This window comes from Bos grunniens, chromosome 1, assembly GCF_055505025.1.
Source record: "Bos grunniens cultivar Pamir isolate PY7600 chromosome 1, Bosgru_T2T1.0, whole genome shotgun sequence".
Taxonomy (NCBI): Eukaryota; Metazoa; Chordata; class Mammalia; order Artiodactyla; family Bovidae; genus Bos; species Bos grunniens.
Genome location: NC_141165.1, coordinates 91,677,445 through 91,699,320, shown reverse-complemented (window position 1 = coordinate 91,699,320; position 21,876 = coordinate 91,677,445). Strand labels below are relative to the sequence as shown.

Sequence of the window (21,876 nt, the reverse complement as noted above, 5' to 3'; positions counted from 1 at the left end):
ACTCCAGATACAGAGATAATTATATATTGATATAAAATTATTCTAAAGACTTTATTTCAATACTTATAAAATATTTGGTTTCAATTATTCATCTTAAAACTATAAGAGATTAGTTTTTGAAGGAACTACTGCTTATCTGTATGCTTATCTGAATATGTGGATAAATCATATTGCTTATACATATGAATCATATTGATAAACTTCAAAAAGCCTAACTATTTAATCATAGCACTAATCTTCATGAGGGGCTTCCCTGGTAAAGATTCTCAGTTGGTAAAGAATCCATGCAGGAGACCCAGATTCAATCCCTGGGTGGGAAGGATCCCCTGGAGAAGGAAATGGCAACCCATTCCAGTATTCTTGCCTGGAAAATCCCATGGACAGAGGAGCCTGGCAGGCTACAGTCCATGGGGTCGTAGAGTCGGACACGACAGAGACTAAACCACCAAGCTTCATGAAGGGGAAACATTAAAGGCATTGTTCCTGCTCACAAAGGAGTTTAGAACTTACTTGGGAAGACCAAAGGGCAATAATCATTCTTCAGTAATTTTGAATAAGTGCTAAACTGTGGTGTTGGCTTAGAATTTAAGCAAAAATTTTTGTAGAAGTGAGACTTTGACTTGGAATTTGAGAAATAAGTAGGTAAATATTTTATTTCTGAAAAATACTAATTATTAACACCACATTTATTACTATATATAAATAAATTTTCTAGATTTTCCTATGTATAAGTATGTTTTCCCACAAAAAACAACGTTTTTGTAGATACTTTGAAAAGAGATACTTTTAGCACCTTAAATCACAGGACAATAATGAGAAAGTTTTTGAAGTATATAAACAAATCATTTCTTCTTGAATACTAAATCCTGGTGGGATTTTGTTGCCATAGCTACAGAAGAAACTAATTATATCAGTTCTGCATTTCTCATAGTATTCTAGCAGTTATGTTGTAACCTCTATAGTATTAAATAAATATTGGTAGATATGAATATAATTCTATTATTAGTCACTAATTTCCAGTCTAGTGAAAAATGTTTTGTCTCCCTAACCAATTTATGTATTAGAAAATATTCAATGCTACTGAATAAAACATTATATTGGTAATTGGTTATTTTTTAGTGGAGGGAGAAGTTACTGATTTTTGTCTACATCTAAACAACTTACCAGATTCTTTTTCTTCTAAGACAGTTTTAGTAGTTTGTTTTTTTACTTTTCTATATTTATATGTTTATTATTTCATTTCTTGTTTTACTAAATTAGCTTGAATCTATAAAACAAATCAGAATAATAATAGAAAAAATGAACATGTGTTTCTTCTTCCTGACTTGAATGGGAATGGCTTTACCTTTCTACTATTCAGTGTTATGTTTGTTGTGATTTTTGTTATTGTTAATATTTATTATCTATAATTAGTTTTCATCTAATCCTATTTTACATAAGATGTTTACTTGGATTGACTGATGAATTTTATCAGATGTCTTTCCAGAACCTATTGATATAACAGTTAAGTTTTATCTTTTGATAAAATTTGATTTAATGAACATCAATACATATCCTGGTATTGAGGTTTGTTAATTTAAGTGAGTTTAGGCAGCCAAACTCCATCTAAATCCAACAAAGATATACTTAATTATTTTTTCTCTTCCATGCTTATGAAAGAAAAAATACTAATGATCTCCTTCTGGGTTTATAAAGCAAACTCACAAGTATTTATATTTTTCTGAAAATGCTGTTTCAATTTAAATATTACTATCATGGGAACACATTATTAAATGAAAAAACCAATAAGAATTATAGACATTTAGAAACTAAAGATTGCATTCACAGGAAGTAGCATCAATCTGTAAGGTACAGACTTCTTTTTAGAAATGGTAGTTGCGAATACATTTATATCATGAAGAATATTATTTGCTTTTCTGTGTCTGTATCTTGTCAAGTCTTATTTTATAAGCAGAAGTGCCCTCAGTGTCAAGGCTGAGGCCTGGAGAACTTTAAGTTCAGGGAGAGAAAAGAGTGAAATATGTTAGTAACAAATGAAATATGAGGTACATGTACATACTTAAAGTTCTGTAATACACATTATTTAATCATGGTTTATCATTATTTAGTAAACATTCCTGGACTGGATTTACTAGTATCTTATTAGTATTTGTTGACTATATACAGCTTCTCCATCTTTGGCTACAAAGAATATAATCAATCTGATTTCGATGTTGACCATCTGGTGATGTCCATGTGTAGAGTCTTCTCTTGTGTTGTTGGAAGAGGGTGTTTGTTATGACCAGTGCATTTTCTTGGCAAAACTCTATTAGTCTTTGCCCTGCTTCATTCCGTATTCCAAGGACAAATTTGCCTGTTACTCCAGGTGTTTCTTGACTTCCTACTTTTGCATTCCAGTCCCCTATAATGAAAAGGACATCTTTTGGGTGTTAGTTCTAAAAGGTCTTGTAGGTCTTCATAGAACTGTTCAATTTCAGCTTCTTCAGCGTTACTGGTTGGGGCATAGACTTGGATTACTGTGATATTGAATGGTTTGCCTTGGAAACAAACAGAGATCATTCTGTCGTTTTTGAGATAAGCCAGAGGAACCAGAGATCAAATTGCCAACATCCGCTGGATCATGGAAAAAGCAAGAGAGTTCCAGAAAAACATCTGTTTCTGCTTTATTGACTATGCCAAAGCCTTTGACTGTGTGGATCACAATAAACTGTGGAAAATTCTGACAGAGATAGGAATACCAGACCACCTGACCTGCCTCTTGAGAAATCTGTATGCAGGTCAGGAAGCAACAGTTAGAACTGAACATGGAACAACAGACTGGTTCCAAAGAGGAAAAGGAGTACGTCAAGGCTGTATATAGTCACCCTGCTTATTTAACTTATATGCAGAGTACATCATGAGAAACGCTGGACTGGAAGAAACAAGCTGGAATCAAGATTGCAGGGAGAAATATCAATAACCTCAGATATGCAGATGACACCACCCTTATGGCAGAAAGTGAAGAGGAACTAAAAAGCCTCTTGATGAAAGTGAAAGTGGAGAGTGAAAAAGTTGGCTTAAAGCTCAACATTCAGAAAACGAAGATCATGGCATCTGGTCCCATCACTTCATGGGAAATAGATGGGGAAACAGTGGAAACAGTGTCAGACTTTATTTTTTTGGGCTCCAAAATCACTGCAGATGGTGATTGCAGCCATGAAATTAAAAGATGCTTACTCCTTGGAAGGAAACTTATGACCAACCTAGACAGCATATTGAAAAGCAGAGACATTACTTTGCCAACAAAGGTCTGTCTAGTCAAGGCTGTGGTTTTTTCCTGTGGTCATGTATGGATGTGAGAGTTGGACTGTGAAGAAGGCTGAGCACCGAAGAATTGATGCTTTTGACCTGTGGTGTTGGAGAAGACTCTTGAGAGTCCCTTGGACAGCAAGGAGATCCAACCAGTCCATTCTGAAGGAGATCAGCCCTGGGATTTCTTTGGAAGGAATGATGCTAAAGCTGAAACTCCAGTACTTTGGCCACCTCATGCGAAGAGTTGACTCATTGGAAAAGACTCTGATGCTGGGAGGGATTGAGGGCAGGAGGAAAAGGGGATGACAGAGGATGAGATGACTGGATGGCATCACTGACTCGATGGACGTGAGTCCGAGTGAACTCCGGGAGTTGGTGATGGACCGGGAGGCCTGGCGTGCTGTGATTCATGGGGTCGCAAAGAGTCGAAGACAACTGAGCGACTGAACTGAACTATTAGTCTTTGTGCCTGTATTCTTAAGTACTTACTTTATAATGCTTAGAACAATCTAAAATCATGTATACTGTAGTATGTAATGTGTTTCCTGTGAAATCACTATGACAGATTTTTTTTCCTCACTTGTGACCTTTGTAGTAGTCCATCTCTCTTTCTGTTCCTGGAGATAGGCAGCAACTGATTTGCTTTTAAGTCATTAGGGATTGTTTGAACATTATAGAAATAATTCCTCCCTTTCTTTCTTTGGCTGTCTGTCTCTCTCTCGTTTCTCTCTCTGAATCCATATACCCAATGTGTTTAACACATTGAAAGATGATTTGGGCAGCTGGGGCAAAGTTTAAGATTGAATTAATGACAGGCACATAAAAACTTAGAAAATGCAAATTAAAAAATGTAACATCAGGGGATAAAACATTTGTGAGGCAAAATAAGAGAGCAGTATTAATAGAGTGTTAACACTGACTGCTATGATTTGTTGAGAAGATGGAGATGTGGCAAGGGTGTTTGTATGTGTAATGAAGAGGTGGGAGAGAATTTTTTTGGGAAGTCAGTTAATAGCAATATAAAAATGTCATTTTCAGACACATTAGGTAAATGCCAAAATAAATAGCAAAAAGATTAAAAAGTGGTTGCCTCTAGAAAGCAGGAAATGGGCAAAGGAAGGGGATAGATTATTTCTAATTTTCTTGATATGTCCTATAGAATTATCTGACATTTTAAAACTATGTGCATGATTGAGTTTGATAAAAATAAAGCTAAAATGATGAAGAAAGAATATACAGATGTAAGATTTTAATGTTAAAAATCATATTTCTATTCTATGCATTTCCAAATATCTTATAAAATGGTGGTATATTTGGGATTTATCTTTATTTTTCTTGGTTATATACCCAGGAGGGAAATTCCTGGGTTATAGGGTAACTCTGTTTCACATTTTGAGGAAAAATGAGTTATTTGTCTTTTATTACTGAGTTGTAAGAGTTCCTTATTTTTTTCTATGTAAATTCCTTATTAGATATGATTTACAAATATTTTCTCCCTTTATGTTTTTTTTTTTTTACTTTCTTGATAGTTTCCTCTATAGTATAAAAGTTTTTAATTCTCACAAGGGTCAATTTATGTTTTTAATTTTATTGCTTTTGGTGTCATATTTAAGAAACCATTGCCTAATCCTAAGTCACTAAGATTTAAAAACATGTACTTTCTTCTAAAATTCGTATAGTTTTGCCTCTTACATTTAGGTCTATGATCCATTTTGAGTTATTTGTATATATGAGTCCAACTTGATTATTTCGCATGTAGATATCAGTTATTGCAGTGTCATTTGTTGAAAGACTGTTCATTTCTCATTGAATTGTCTTAGCACCCTTGTCAGTAATCAATTAACTGAAAATGTGAACATTTATTTCTGGGATCTAAATGCTGTTCCACTGATCTAAGTGTTTATCCTTATGCCAGTAACTTATTGTCTTGATTATTATAGATTCACATAAGTTTTAAAAATGGAATATATGAGTGTTCCAACTTTGTTCATCTTTTTTTTAATTAATTTTATTTTATTTTTAAACTTTACATAATTGTATTAGTTTTGCCAAATATCAAAATGAATCCACCACAGGTATACATGTGTTCCCCATCCTGAGCCCTCCTCCCTCCTCCCTCCCCATATCCCTCTGGGTCGTCCCAGTGCACTAGATCACTTTGATATTCTGGGTCTCTTGAGTACTCATATGAATCTTAGGATCAACTTGTCAAATTTTTGCAAAGAAGAAACAAACCAGATTTTTTTTAGGGGTTGCATTGAATCTGAAGATCAGTCTGGGGAGTATTATCACCTGAACAATCTTAAGTATTTTAATACATGTATATGAGAAGCTTTCCCTTTATTTAGGTCTTCTTTAATTTTTTTCAACAATGTTTTATAGTTTTTAGCATGTAAGCTTTATGCTTCTTTTGTTCATTACTGAGTACTTTATTCCTTTGGTTGCTATTGTAAATGAAATTGTTCTCTTAAGTTTGCTTTGGGATAGGGTATCACTAGTATATATAGAAATATAATTTGTACATTAATTTTACAATCTTGCCTAATTTCTTTTTAGTTCTAATAATTTTTTTCAGTTATTTCTTAGGTTTATATGCACAAGGTCATGTCATTAGCACATAGTTTTAGTTATTTCTTAAAAAGTCTGGATGTCTTTTTTTTTCCCCCCTCACCTAATTGTCCTGGAAAGGATGTAGAAGTGGCAAGAGTGGACACACTTGTTTCATTCCTGACCTTAGGGAGAAACCATTCATTCTTTAACTGATTAGTATGACATTAGCTGAGGGTTTATTGTACATGCCATTTATCAGATTGAAAAAGTTCTCTACTGTTCATTTGTTGAATGTTTTTTAATATGAGTGGGTGTGGATTTTTTGAAATAATTTTTCTCCATCTATTGAGGTGACCATGTGATTTTTGTACTATGTTCTATTGAGATAGTTCAGTTACTCAGTTGTGTCTGACTCTGCGACCTCATGGACTGCAGCATGCCAGGCTTCCCTGTCCTTCACCATCTTCCAGAGTTTTCTCAAACTCATGTCCATTGAGTCAGTGATGCCATCCAACCATCTCATGCTCAGTTAGCCTCTTCTCTTCCTGCCTTCAATCTTTCCCAGCATTCAGGTCTTTTCCAGTGAGTTGGCTCTTCACATCAGGTGGCCAAAATATTGGAGCTTTAGCATCAGTCCTTCCAATGAATATTCAGGGTTGATTTCCTTCAGGATTGACTGATTTGATCTCCTTGCAGTCCAAGGGACTCTCAAGAGTCTTCTCCAGAACCACAGTTTGAAATCATAAATTCTTTGGCATTCAGCCTTCTTTATGGTCTAACTCTCACATCCATACATGACTACTGGAAAAACCGTAGCTTTGAATATACAGACCTTTGTTGGCAAAGTGATGTTTCTGTTTTTTCAATATGCTCTCTAGGTTTGTCATGGCTTTTCTTCCAAAGAGCAAGTATAGTTTAATTTTGTGGCTACAGTCACTGTCCACAGTGATATTGGACCCCAAGAAAATAAAGTCTGTCACTGTTTCCACCTTTTCCCCATCTGTTTGCCATGAAATAGAAAATGATCATTTTCTGAATATTGGGTTTTAAGCCAGCTTTTTCACTGTGCTCTTTCAGCTTTATCAAGAGGCTCTTTAATTCCTCTTCCCTTTCTGCCATTAGGGTGTGTCATTTGCATATCTGAAGTTATTGGTATTTCTCCCATCAATCTAATTGATGTGCATCATCTAGCTGGGTGTTTTGCATGATGTACTCTGCATATAAGTTAAATAAGCAGGGTGACAGTGTACAGCCTTGACATACTCCTTTCCCAATTTGGAACCAGTCTGTTTTTCCATGTCTAGTTCTAACTGTTGCTTCTATACATGCATACAGGTTTTTTAGGAGGCAGGATAAGGTGGTCTGGTGTTCCCATCTCTTGAAGAATTTTCCACAGTTTGTTGTGATCTACACAGTCAAATGCTTTAGTGTAGTCAGTGAAGCAGAAGTAGGTGATTTTCTGAAATTTCCTTGCTTTTTCAGTGATCCAACAGATGTTGACAATTTGATCTCTGTTTCCTTGGCCTTTTCTAAATCCACCTTGAACATCTGGAAGTTCTCAGTTCACATACTTTTGAAGCCTAGTTTGAAGGATTTTGAGCATTACCTTGATAGCATGTAAATTGAGCGCAACTGTGTGGTAGTTTGAACATTCTTTGGCATTGCCCTTCTTTGGGATTGGAATGAAAACTGACCTGTTCCAGTCCTGTGGCCACTGCTGAGTTTTCCAAATTTGCTGGCGTATTGAGTGCAGCACTTTAACAACATCCTTTTTGGGGATTTGAAAGAGCTCAGCTGGAATTCCATCACTTTCACTAGCTTTGTTCGTAGTAATGCTTCATAAGGCCCACTTGACTTCACACTCCAGGATGTCTGGCTCTAGGTGAGTGATCACACCATTGTTGTTATCTGGGTCATTAAGACATTTTTTGTACAGTTCTTCTGTGTTTTCTTGCCACCTCTTCTTAATATCTTCTGCTTCTGTTAGGTTCGTATCATTTCTGTCCTTTATTGTGCCCATCTTTACATGGAATGTTCACTTGGTATCTCTAATTTTCTTGAAGAGATCTCTAGTCTTTCCCATGCTAATGTTTTCCTCTACCTTTTTCCATTATTCACTTAAGAAGGCTTTCTGATCTCTCTTGCTATTCTTTGGAACTCGGTATTCAGATGTGTATATATATCCTTTTCTCCTTTGCCTTTCATTTATCTTGTTTTCTCAGCTGTTTGTAAGGCTTCCTCAGACAGCCATTTCGCCTTGTTGAATTTCTTTTTCTTGAATTTGGTTTTGGTCACCACATTCTGTACAATGTTATGAACCTCTGTCCGTAGTTTTTAAGGCACTCTGTCTATTAGATCTAATCTCTTGAATCTATTTGTTACTTCCAATGTATAATCATAAGGGATTTGATTTAAGTTGTACCTGAATGATCTAGTGGTTTTCCCTACTTTCTTCAATTTAAGTATGAATTTGGCAATAAGGAGCTCATGATCGGAGCCACAGTCAGCTCCTGGTCTTGTTTTTGCTTACTGTATAGAGCTTCTCCATCTTTGCCTGAAAAAATATAATCAGTGTGATTTTGGCATTGACCATCTGGTGAAATCTATGTGTAGTATTGTCTCTTGTGCTGTTGAAAGAAGGTGTTTGCTATGACCAGTGTGTTCTCTTGGCAAAATTCTGTTAAGCTTTGCCCTGCTTCGTTTTGTAATCCAAGGCCAAACTTGCCTGTTACTCCAGGTATCTCTTGACTTATGCTTTTGCATCCAGTCCCCTATAATGAAAAGGACATCTTTTTTTGGTATTTGTTCTAGAAGGTCTTGTAGGTCTTCATAGAACCATTCTACTTCTTGTTTTCAGGCATTAGTGCTCGGGGGCATAGGCTTGGATTACTGTGATGATGAATGGTTTGCCTTGAAAATGAACCCAGGTCATTTTGTCATTTTTGAGATTGCACTCAAGTACTGAATTTTGGACTCTTGTTGACTATGGGGGCTACTCCATTTCTTCTAAGGGATTCTTGCCCACAGTAGTAGATACAATGGTCATCTGAATTGAATTTACCCATACCCATCCATTTTAGTTCAGTAATTCCTAAAATGTTGATGTTTACTCTTGCGATCTCCTGTTTGACCACTTCCAGTTTACCTTGATTCATGGCTCTAACATTCCAGATTCCTATACAGTGTTGTTTTTTACAGCATTGGAGTTTACTTTCACCACCAGACACATCCACAACTGGATGGTGTTTTTGTTTTGGCTCAGCCTCTTCATTCCTTCTGGAGCTATTTCTCTGCTGTTTTTCAGTAGCATATTGGACACCTACTGACCTGGGGGTTTCATCTTTCAGTGTCAGATCTTTTTGCCTTTTCATACTGTTCATGGGATTCTTATGGCAAGAATGCAGAAGTATTTTTCCTTCTCTAGTGGACCACGTTTTGTCAGAACTCTCCACCATGACCCATCTATCTTGGATGACCCTGCATGGCATTGCTCATAGCTTCATTGAGTTACACAAGACTGACCCTTGTCATGATTTTTCTTAGTTTTCTGTGATTGTGGTTTTCATTCTGTCTGCCCTCTGATGGATGAGGATAAGAAGCTTGTGTAAGCTTTCTGATGGGAGAGACTGGCTATCAGGAAAAGTGGGTCTTGGTCTGGTGGGCAGGGCCATGCTCAGTAAATCTCCCACTTTTCTGCTGATGAGTGGCTTGCTAATATTTTGGGGAGGGAATTTTATATCCATATTAATTAATAATTAGTGGTCTTTAGTTTTCTTTTCTTGTGATGACTTAGTTTCCAGGATCAGGGTAATATTGGCTATAAAATGAATTGGGAAGTATACCTACCTCTAGTTTTTTTTTTTTTTTTTTTTTTGAGAGAAACTATATTCTGATTATTGTTATCCACATTGATCTGCATGAGAATTTAGAGTATCTTCCTCTTGACAATTTTTGTTTATAAGTCAAAACAAAGACAATTGAGAATGAAGAGGGAAACACCTCAGTTAAGGATCATGAATAGAAAGTGGGTTTTGTTGCTAAGTATATTTTTTGCCAATTTAGTTGAGAATTCTTTGGAGATTATAGAACAATAGTTCGTTGGTTAAAGACATTGTGGTATATTCATACTATAATGAGCTCTACAATCTTTAAATAGGTTGAAGAACATCTAAATGTATTGTTTTGTGGAAATATTTCCATAATATGCTATTAAGTAAGAAAAATACAGATTTGGTTATATATTAATATGCTTTTGCATATATGTTCTTACATGCGTTAAAGGAAAATGAGGACTTATGCAATGAACTCTACTTTGTTTTATCTGGGGAATGAATTTTAGATAAACTACATGCTATCTTTAATCTTTTCATCTTTGAATATTTACAAAAGCAATATATTATAAAAATATTTCCATTAAAAGTAGTTTTTGGACCACTAAATATTTGACTGAACAAGATATAGAATCTCTTTTTTCCTGACTTATGTGGGTTGTCTATTTTTTTTTAAAGGTTCTAGCATATTTCGTTTTGAAATTAATTAATCTAATATTGCATATTCCTTTTTTACATGTTAGTCTTATCTCTTTTGTCATATTATGAGCTCTTTATATTTTTCTTTTCTTTCTTTCCCATTGTGATATTATGAAACCTTTCAAACATACAGTGGAGTTGAAAGAATTATACTGGAATACTCATATTATTTATATGTTATACCATTTTATGAGTTTTGACTAAAGTATACACATGTAAAATTCAAACCTTATCAGAATATAGAATATTACCTTCACTTAGTAAAGTTCCTTTATGCTCTTTCTAGTCAGTTCTCCTCAGTCAACCACTTGTCAAACCAAGTGATCAAAGTCAAAACCAGTTCTGATTTTTTTCACCATAGGTTAGTTTTGCTTGTTTATATTATATTTGTAATCATACTATACCGACTCTTTTGTGTATTGCTTCCTTTACTTAGCATAATGTTCTTGAGAATCATCCATGTTTTCGTTTCTGTCATTAGTTTTTATTATTTAATTGTTGAGTTATTCTATTGTATGCATATACCACAGTTTTGATGTTTGCTTCTCTTGTCATTTGAGTTTTTTCTAGGTTGTTAAAGCTCTTAGGGGTGTACTTACACCAATTAATATGTGGACATATGCTCGTTATTTTCTTGGTTACATACATAGGAGTGAACTTTCTAGGTCATAGGACAGGTATATGTTTAGTTTTTAAAGAACTGCAACATGTTTTCCCAAAGTGTTTGTGATTTAACACTCCTGCCAACAACACTTGGTGGCCTTTTTTATAAAACTAAATAATTATTTTAGTCATTCTGCTGGTTGGATAGTGGTATCTTGTTGTGACTTTAATTTTTATTTCCCTGATGACTATTTTCAGTATTTTCTCTTTCAGACAGTTCGGCATGGTTTTCCTTATCAGCCCACCACATTAGCCTTTGATCCAGTTCAGAAAATCTTGGCTATTGGGACGAGAACTGGTGCTATACGAATGTATCCTTAATTTTTGGTTCATTATTTACTATATTAATGCCAATTAAATTTCCTTAAATATTCAGGTAAGTGAAATATTTATGACCAAATAAATTTTATTGTTTCTTTAGACATGAGTAACCCACGCCATCAAATTAATTGGTATATTTTTAATGTTTGTGAGATAAGTATTCATGTCCCTTTTAAAATCCTTGATATTGGTGATTTGTGTTTTGTGTTTTTTCCCTGGTTAGTCTAGCTAGAAGCTTATTAACTGTACTGATTTTCATAAGAAGCAATTTTTGGTTTTATTGTTTTTCTGTATTATTTTCCTATATTTTATTTCATTGATTCCTGATTTGGTCTTTTTTATTTCCTTTCTATTGATTAATCTTGGGTTTCATTTTATCTTCTTCTTCTGGTGTTCTAAGGTGAAAACTGAGGTCATGGATTTGAGAAATTTCTTCTTTTCTAATATATGCCTGTAGAGTTATAAATATCCTCCCAGATTTTGTTTTAGTGTCATCCCAGTTTTGTAAATAAACTTTTAAGATAATTATAGACTTATGCAGTTTTTAAGAAGTAATATAGAAAAATCCCATGTACTTTTTATCCGATTTCCCCCAATAGAAATATCTTAAACTATTAGTATACTACTGCTGTTGCTGCTAAGTCGCTTCAGTCGTGTCTGACTCTGTGCGACCCCATAGACGGCAGCCCACCAGACTCCCCCGTCCCTGGGATTCTCCACACAAGAACACTGGAGTGGGTTGCCATTTCCTTCTCCAGTGCATGAGAGCGAAAAGGGAAAATGAAGTCACTTAGTCATGTCCGACTCTTAGCGACCTCATGGACTGCAGCCTATCAGGCTCCTCCGTCCATGGGATTTTCCAGGCAACAGTATACTACTACAACCAGGAAATTGATATACTCAAGGTAAAGAGCATTTCTATCACTGCAGAGATTTCTCATGTTGCCCTTTTAGAGCCGCATCCTTACCCTCCAGTTCCCTCAGCCTCATCTTTGACTCCTGACAATCACTTGTTTGTTCTTTGTTTCAATAATTTTGTCACTTTAAAAATGTTATATAAATGAAATCATACTGTATGTAACCTTTTGAGGTTTGCTTTTTTCACTCAGCATAATTCTCTGAAGACTCATTGAAGTTGTTGTATGTATTAATAGTTGAATTTTTTTTATTGTTGAGTAATGTTCCATGGTAGGGATGTACCACAGCTTGTTTAACCTTTCACTTGCTGAAGGATATCTGGATTTTCAGTTTCTGATTATGATTAAAGCAGCTATGAACATTTGTGTACATATTTTTGTGTGAACATAAATTTTCATTTCTCTTGTATAAATGTCCGGGAGAGCAGCTGCAGGGGTTGTGCAATAGTTGCATGTTTAGTTTTATGAGAAAATCCCAAACTGTTGTCCAGAGTGGTCATAACATTTTTATTCCCACCAGTAGTATATGAGTGATTCTGTATCTCTATATCATTACCAGCATTTAGTGTTACTGTAGCCATTCTGATCATTTTCTGGTGATGTCTCATTATGGTATTCTTGTATATTTTAGATACTAATCTTTTGTCAGATATATGATTTGCAATTATTTTCTTCAGTCTTTTTCTTTTGTTTGTTATTTTATTTTTAAACATTTAAAAAAATTTAAGTAGTTAATTTGTAATGTATTAGTTTCTGACATACAGTAAAATGATTCATATATATATATATATCTTTTCTATTCTTATCCATTATAGTTTATTACAAGATATTGTATATAGTTTCCTATGCTGTATGGTAGGACCCTGTTGTTTATCTGTTTTATATATACTAGTTTGTATCTGCTAATCATAAACTCCTAATTTATTGTTCCCCTGTCTATCCCTTTTAGTAACCATGTTTCGTTTCTATGACTGTCAGCCTGTTTCTGTTTTGTAAGTAAGTTCATTTGTATCATATTTTAGATTCCACATATAAATGGTGTAATATGATATTTATCTTCTTCCAGTCTTCAGCTTATCTTTTCACCCACTTAATCGGACTTTTAGAGTCCAGTTTATCAGTTTCTCCTTTATAGATTGTGCTGCTTTGATATCACCTTTTAGAACTCTTTGTCTCACTTTGTATCTTATTTTCTTTTTTTTTCTAAATTATAGTTATACATTTTATATTTAAATACAGATTCCTTTTTGAGTGAACTTTCTATTTGTATTGTCTTGTTTGCTTTTCATAGTAGGGTAGTACTGGATTCATAAAATGAACTGAGAAAGGTTCTCTCTACATCTGTTTTCTGGAATATTTTGTATAAAATTGGTGTTAATTCTTTCAATGTTTGTAAGTATTTTCTAATGGAGACTATGAGATTTTATATTACAGATTCACTTTTTAAAATTAGTTATAGGACTACTTTAGCGTTCTATTTTATTTGGATAGTTTGTAGTCTGTCTTACTAGTGGTTTGTAAATTTTTATTGATTTTTTTTTGAGGAACTAGCTTTTGTTTAATTGCTTTTGTTTTATTCTTTCCATTTTATCCTGAATTATCTTTAGTATTTCTTTGAGCTTATTTTGCTATTTTTTCCTAGTTTTTTGAAGTGGGAGCATGTTATTGATTTGAGAATTTTCATTCTCTTTTCTAAGGTGTACATTTAGTGTTATTAATTATCCTCCCAGCACAGTCTTAACTATTTCCACACGTTTTGATATGTGTGTTTGAATTTTCAGTCAGTCATATGTAGTTTTAAAAATTGTCTTTGAGACTTCTTTGAATCATCAATTACTTAGAAGTATTTTAGTTAAATGGCAAGTGTTTAGAAATCAAAAACAAGAAAATTTCCAGCTTTGACTCCATTATGATCAGAAAACACACACTTTATGATTTTAATTCTTTTAAATTTGTTGAGATTTGTTCTGTGGCCTAGGATATGATCTTTCTTGGTAGATACTCTATAGACTATGGAAGAACATGTACATTCTTTTCCTTCTGAGTGGAATGCTTTATATTTGTCAACTAAATACTGGTTGATTGTGTTGTTGAGTTCTATATTCTTGCTAATTTTTGTCTGGTAATTCTTGTCAAATCCCTAGAGTAGAGTGAGTTAGGAACTCCAACTCTAATTATGGATATAATTAGAAATCTCTTTCTAGCTTCATTAGTTTTGGCTTTCTGTATTTTTAGGGTCTGTGGTTTGGTATGTACACATTTAGAATTGTTATACCTTCCATGGATTGACCCCTTTATCATTATGTAATGTTTTTACTTATCTCCAGTAATTTTCTTTGCTCTGAAATTGACCTTATGTGATGTTAGCATAGCTACTCGTACTTTTTAAAAACAAATTAATGTTTACATGTTATAGCTATTTCTATCCTTTTACTGTAAACTTATGTCATTGTATTTGAAGTGAGTTTATATAGAATATTGTTTGATTATTTTCTTTCTTTTTTATTGAGATATAATGGACATAAAATGTTATCTTAGGTTCATATATACAACATAATTATTCAGTATCTCTATATATTGTGAAATGATCACCACAATAAGTCTAGTTAATGTGTCACCACACATAGTTACAAAAACTTTTTTTCTTCTGATGAGAATTTTAGAGATCTACCCTCTTAGCAGGTTTCAAATACACAGTAGGGTAATATTAACTATAATCACCATGCTCTGCATTACATCCTCAGATCTTATTTTATAATGAAAGTTTGACCTTTGGAGCGCCTTCATCGATTCTGCCCACCCCACACCTCTGAACTTGGCAACCACCAATCTGTTCCCTGTTTCTATGTGTTCAGTATTTTTGTTTGTTTGTTTTAGATTTCTGTTTTTTAGTGCGAGTGTGTAGTATTTGTCTTTCTCTGACTTGTTTCAATCAGCATAATGCCTTTGATGTCCATACATGTTGTCACAAATGGCTAGATTTCATTCTTTTAATATGGCTGAGTAACATTCTGTTTTATGTCTATGTATATAATATTTTCTTTATCCATTCATCCATCAGTGGACAATTAGGTTGTTTCTATGTCTAGGCTATTGTAAAATAATTCTGGAGTAAATATGAAGGTATAGATATCTTTTTGAGTTAGATTTTCATTTCCTTCTGATAAATACCCAGAAGTAGAATTGTTGGATTGGGTGGTAGTTCTATTTTATTTTATTATCTTTTAAAAATATTTAAAATTTTGTATTGCAGTATAGTTGATTAACAATGATGTGTTAGTTTCAAGTGTACAGCAAAGTGATTCAGTTCTACACATATACGTATCTGTTCTTTATCAAATTCTTTTCCTATTTAGGTTATTGAAGCATACTGAGCCGAATTCTCTGTGCTATACAGTAGGTCCTTGTTGGCTAGCTGTTTTATTTTATTTTTTTTATTTCTTTTTTTTAATTTTATTTTTAAACTTTACAATATTGTATTGGTTCTGCCATATATCGAAATGAATCTGCCACAGGCATACATGTGTTCCCCATCCCGAACCCCCCTCCCTCCTCCCTCCCCATACCATCCCTCCGGGTCATCCCAGTGCACCAGCCCCAAGCATCCAGCATCGTGCATCGAACCTGGACTGGCGACTTGTTTCATATATGATATTATACATGTTTCAATGCCATTCTCCCAAATCATCTCACCCTCTCCCTCTCCCACAGAGTCCAAAGGACTGTTCTATACATCAGTGTCTCTTTTGCTGTCTCATATACAGGGTTATTGTTACCATCTTTCTAAATTCCATATATATGCGTTAGTATACTGTACTGGTGTTTCTCTTTCTGGCTTACTTCACTCTGTATAATAGGTTCCAGTTTCATCCATCTCATTAGAACTGATTCAAATGTATTCTTTTTAATGGCTGAGTAATACTCCATTGTGTATATGTACCATAGCTTTCTTATCCATTCATCTGCTGATGGACATTTAGGTTGCTTCCATGTCCTGGCTATTATAAACAGTGCTGCGATGAACATTGGGGTACACGTGTCTCTTTCCCTTCTGGTTTCCTCAGTGTGTATGCCCAGCAGTGGGATTGCTGGATCATAAGGCAGTTCTATTTCCAGTTTTTTAAGGAATCTCCACACTGTTCTCCATAGTGGCTGTACTAGTCTGCATTCCCACAAACAGTGTAAGAGGGTTCCCTTTTCTCCACATCCTCTCCAGCATTTATTGCTTGTAGACTTTTGGATCGCAGCCATTCTGACTGGCATGAAATGGTACCTCATAGTGGTTTTGATTTGCATTTCTCTGATAATGAGTGATGTTGAGCATCTTTTCATGTGTTTGTTAGCCATCTGTATGTCTTTGGAGAAATGTCTATTTAGTTCTTTGGTCCAGTCATTGGGCCAAATGATTGGATCATTTATTTTTCTGGAATTGAGCTGTAGGAGTTGCTTGTATATTTTTGAGATTAGTTGTTTGTCATTTGCTTCATTTGCTATTATTTTCTCCCATTCTGAAGGCTGTCTTTTCACCTTGCTTATAGTTTCCTTCGTTGTGCAGAAGCTTTTAAGTTTAATTAGGTCCCATTTGTTTATTTTTGCTTTTATTTCCAATATTCTGGGAGGTGGGTCATAGAGGATCCTGCTGTGATGTATGTCGGAGAGTGTTTTGCCTATGTTCTCCTCTAGTTTTATAGTTTCTGGTCTTATGTTTAGACCTTTAATCCATTTTGAGTTTATTTTTGTGTATGGTGTTAGAAAGTGTTCTAGTTTCATTCTTTTACAAGTGGTTGACCAGTTTTCCCAGCACCACTTGTTAAAGAGATTGTCTTTTCTCCATTGTATATTCTTGCCTCCTTTGTCAAAGATAAGGTATCCATATGTGCGTGGATTTATCTCTGGGCTTTCTATTTTGTTCCATTGATCTATATTTCTGTCTTTGTGCCAGTACCATACTGTCTTGATGACTGTGGCTTTGTAGTAGAGCCTGAAGTCAGGCAGGTTGATTCCTCCAGTTCCATTCTTCTTTCTCAAGATAGCTTTGGCTATTCGAGGTTTTTTGTATTTCCATACAAATTGTGAAATTATTTGTTCTAGCTCTGTGAAAAATACCGTTGGTAGCTTGATAGGGATTGCATTGAATCTATAAATTGCTTTGGGTAGTATACTCATTTTCACTATATTGATTCTTCCAATCCATGAACATGGTATATTTCTCCATCTATTAGTGTCCTCTGATTTCTTTCACCAGTGTTTTATAGTTTTCTATATATAGGTCTTTAGTTTCTTTAGATAGATATATTCCTAAGTATTTTATTCTTTTCGTTGCAATGGTGAATGGAATTGTTTCCTTAATTTCTCTTTCTATTTTCTCATTATTAGTGTATAGGAATGCAAGGGATTTCTGTGTGTTGATTTTATATCCTGCAACTTTACTATAATCACTGATTAGTTCTAGTAATTTTCTGGTGGAGTCTTTAGGGTTTTCTATGTAGAGGATCATGTCATCTGCAAACAGTGAGAGTTTTACTTCTTCTTTTCCAATTTGGATTCCTTTTATTTCTTTTTCTGCTCTGATTGCTGCGGCCACGACTTCCAAAACTATGTTGAATAGTAGTGGTGAAAGTGGGCACCCTTGTGTTGTTCCTGACTTTAGAGGAAATGCTTTCAATTTTTCACCATTGAGGATAATGTTTGCTGTGGGTTTGTCATATATAGCTTTTATTATGTTGAGGTATGTTCCTTCTATTCCTGCTTTCTGGAGAGGCTAGCTGTTTTAAATATAGTAGTGTATACATGCCAATCCCAAACCTCATTATGTTTTTCATAGTGCTTGCACAATTTACAATCTCACTAACAGTGCACAGGGGTTCCCTTTTCTCTATATCCTTGCCAACAGCTGTTATTCCTTGTCTTTCAAATAATAGCCATTTTAAGAAAGAGATAATATCCCATTGCTGTTGAGCATTTCCCTGATAATTAGTGATGTTGAATGCCTTTTCAATACCTCTTAGCTGTCTGTATGTCAGTCTTTTTCGCAAAAGTATCCATTCAGATCCTTTGCCAGTTTTTAATTGAACTGTTTGTTTTGCTGTTGAGTTATATGAGTTCTTTATATATTTTGAATATTAATCCCTTATCAGACATGATTTGCAAATATTTTCTTCCATAGGATAGGTTGCTTTTTTATTTTGTTAACAGTTTCCTTTGCTGTACAGGAGCTTTTTAGTTCGATGTAGCCACACTTTATTTTATATTTTGTTGTTATGTTTTCCTTTTTGTGTCAAGTCTGAAGAATCATTGCCAAGAATGGTTTCCAGGAGTGTATTGCTTATATTTTCTTTTAGGAGTTTTATGGTTTCATGTCTTTTGTCCAAGTTCTTAATCCATTTTGAGTTAATTTTTGTATACAGTGTAAGATAGTGGTTCACCTTAATTCTTTTACATATGGCTGTCCAGAAAACTCCAGTGATGCAGTTTTTCCTGCATCATTTATTGAAGAGACGTCCTTCTTCTGTTGAATATTATTGGCTTCCTTGTAAAATATTTGTTGACCAAATAGGCACTGGTTTATTTTTGGGATCTTGATTCTATTACATTGGTTTATGTGTCAGCTTTTATGCCAGTATCATATTATGTTGATTACTTATAGTTTTGTAATATAGTTTAAAATGAAGGAGTATGATAAGTCTAGCTTTGTTCTTATTTCTCAAGATTGTTTTGCTATTCGAGGTCTTTTGTAGTTGTGTACAAATTTTAGGATTATTTGTTCTGTTTCTGTGAAAAGTGCATGGGTATTTTTCTAGGAATTCCACTGAATCTTTAGATTGCTTTGGATGGTATGGACATTTTTAACAGTGTTAATCATTCCATGCATGAGCATAGTATATCTACCCTATTATTTATGTTTTCAGTTTCTTTCATCAGTGTCTTATAGTTTCCAGTATACACGTCTTTCACTTCCTTGGGTAAATTTATTCCTAGGTCTTTTATTCTTTTTGTTGTTGTTGTTGTTCTGTCACCCAACAGTCATATCCAACTCTTTGCAACCACAGGGACTGCAGCTTGCTAGGCTTCCCTGTCGTTCACTATCTCCCAGAGCTTGCTCAAACTCATGTCCATTGAGGCAGTGATGCCATCCAACCATCTCGTAGTCTGTCGTCCCCTTCTCCTGCCTTCAATCTTTCCCAGCATCAGGGTCTTTTCTAATGAGTCAGCTCTTTGCATCAGGTACCAAAGTATTGGTGCTTTAGCATCAATCTTTCCAATGAATAGTAAGGATTGATTTCCTGTGGGATTGACTGGTTAATCTCCTTGCATTTCAAGGAACTCTCAAGAGTCTTCTCCAACACCATAGTTGAAAAGCATCAATTCTTTGGTGCTCAGCCTTATGTATGCTCCAACTCTCACATCTTTACATGGCTACTGGAAAAACCATAGCTTTGACTAGATGGACCTTTGTTGGAAAAGTAATGTCTCTGCTTTTTAATATGCTGTCTAGGTTGGTCATATCATTTCCTCCAAAGAGCAAGCATCTTTTCATTTCATGGCTGCACTCACCATCTGCAGTGATTTTGGAGCCCAAGAAAATAAAGTCTCTCACTGTTTCTATTGTTTCCCCATCTATTTGCCTTGAGGCAGTGGAACCCAATGCCATGATCTTGGTTTTTTGAATGTTGAGTTTTAAGCCAGCTTTTTCACTCTGCTCTTTTACTTTCATAAAGATGATCTTTAGTTCCTCTTTGCTTTCTGCCATAAGGGTGGTGCTATCTGCATATCTGAGGTTATTGATATTTCTCCCGGCAATCTTGAGTCCAGCTTGTGCATCATCTAGTGGGGCATTTTGCATGATGTACTCTACATATAAGTTAAATAAGCAGGGTGACGGTATACAGCCTTGACGTACTCCTTTCCCAATTCGGAACCAGTCCATTGTTCCATGTCCAGTTCTAATTGTTGCCTCTTGACCTGCGTACAGGTTTCTCAGGAGTCTGATCAGGTGGTCTGGTATTCCTATCTCTTTAAGAATTTTCCACAGTTTGTTGTGATCCACACAGTCAAATGCTTTAGCATAGTCAATGAAGCAGAAGTAGATGTTTTTCTGGAACTCACTTGCTTTTTCTGTGATCCAATAGATGTTGGCAGTTTGATCTCTGGTTCCTCTGCCTTTTCTAAATCCACCTTGAACATCTGGAGGTTCTTGGTTCATGTACTGTTGAGACCTGTGTTGGAGAACTTTGAGCATTACTTTGCTAGCATGTGAAATGAATGCTATTGTGCGGTAGTTTGAAAATTCTTTGCAACTGTCTTTCTTTGGGATTGGAATGAAAACTGACCTTTTTCAGTCATGTGGCAATGCTGAGTTTTCCTAATATGCTGGCATATTGAGTGTAGCACTTTCACAGTAGTATCTTTTAGGATTTTAAGTAGCTCTGCTGGAATTCCATCACCTCCACTAGCTTTGATCATAGTGATGTTTGCTAAGGCCCACTCGACTCTGCATTCCGAGAGTCTGGCCCTAGGTGAGTGATTACACCATTGTGGTTATCTGGATTATTAAGATCTTTCTTGTACAGTTCTTCTGTATATTCTTGCCACCTCTTCTTAATATCTTCTGCTTCTATTAGGTCCATATCATTTCTGTCCTTTATTGTGCCCATCTTTGCATGATATGTTCCTTGGTATCTCTGATTTTCCTGAAGAGATCTCTAATCTTTCCCATTGTATTATTTTCCTCTACTTCTTTGCATTGTCCACTTAGGAAGGCTTTCTTATCTCTCCTTGCTATTCTTTGGAACTCTGCATTCAAACGGATATATCTTTCCTTTTCTCCTTTGCCTTTAGCTTTTCTTCTTTTCTCAGCTGTTTGTAAGGCCTCCTCAGGCAACCATTTTGCCATTTTGCATTTCTTTTCTTCAGGACGGTTTTGTTCACCTCCTCCTGTACAATGTTTCGAACCTTCATCCATAATTCTGCAGGCACTCTGTCTATCAGATCTGATCCCTTGAATCTGTTTGTCACTTTCTCTGTATCATCATAGGAATTTGATTTAAGTCATACCTGAATGGCCTAGTGATTTTTCTTACTTTCTTCAATTTAAGTTTTTGCTGTTTTTGCTTGTTTTGCTTTGTTTTGCTGTTTTGCTTCTTTTTGCTGACTCTATAGAGCTTCTTCATCTTCAGCTGCAAAGAATATAATCAGTCTGACTTTGGTATTGACCATCTGGTGATGTCCTTGTATAGGGTTGTCTTGTGTTGTTGGAAGAGGGTGTTTGCTATGACCAGTGTGTTCTCTTCACAAAGTTATTTTAGCCTCTGCCCTGCTTCAGTTTGTACTCCAAGGCCAAACTTGCCTATTACTCCAGGTATCTCTTGACTTTTGCATTCCAGACTCCTGTGATGAAAAGAACATGTATTTTGGTGTTAGTTCTAAAGATCTTGTAAGTCTTTAGAGAACTGTTCCACTTGAGCTTCTTTGGCATTAGATTACTGTGATACTAAATAGTTTGCCTTGGAAACAAACAGAGATGATTTTGTTGTTTTTGAGATTGCACCAAGTACTGCATTTTGGACTCTTGTAGACTATGAGGGCTACTCCAGTTCTTCTAAGTG

The 21,876-nt window shown here is 35.1% G+C and overlaps 1 protein-coding gene across 10 annotated transcripts in view; it reads left to right on the top strand.

The window, feature by feature from the left end:
- STXBP5L (syntaxin binding protein 5L) overlaps positions 1-21,876 on the top strand; it is a 455,210-nt gene that overhangs the window by 156,538 nt on the left and 276,796 nt on the right. For all 10 annotated transcript variants that reach the window (XM_086404109.1, XM_086404086.1, XM_086404055.1 and 7 more), the window contains exon 3: positions 11,247-11,344. In XM_086404109.1, coding sequence (XP_086260235.1) covers positions 11,247-11,344 — 98 coding nt within the window. The remainder of the gene's footprint in view (positions 1-11,246; positions 11,345-21,876) is intronic.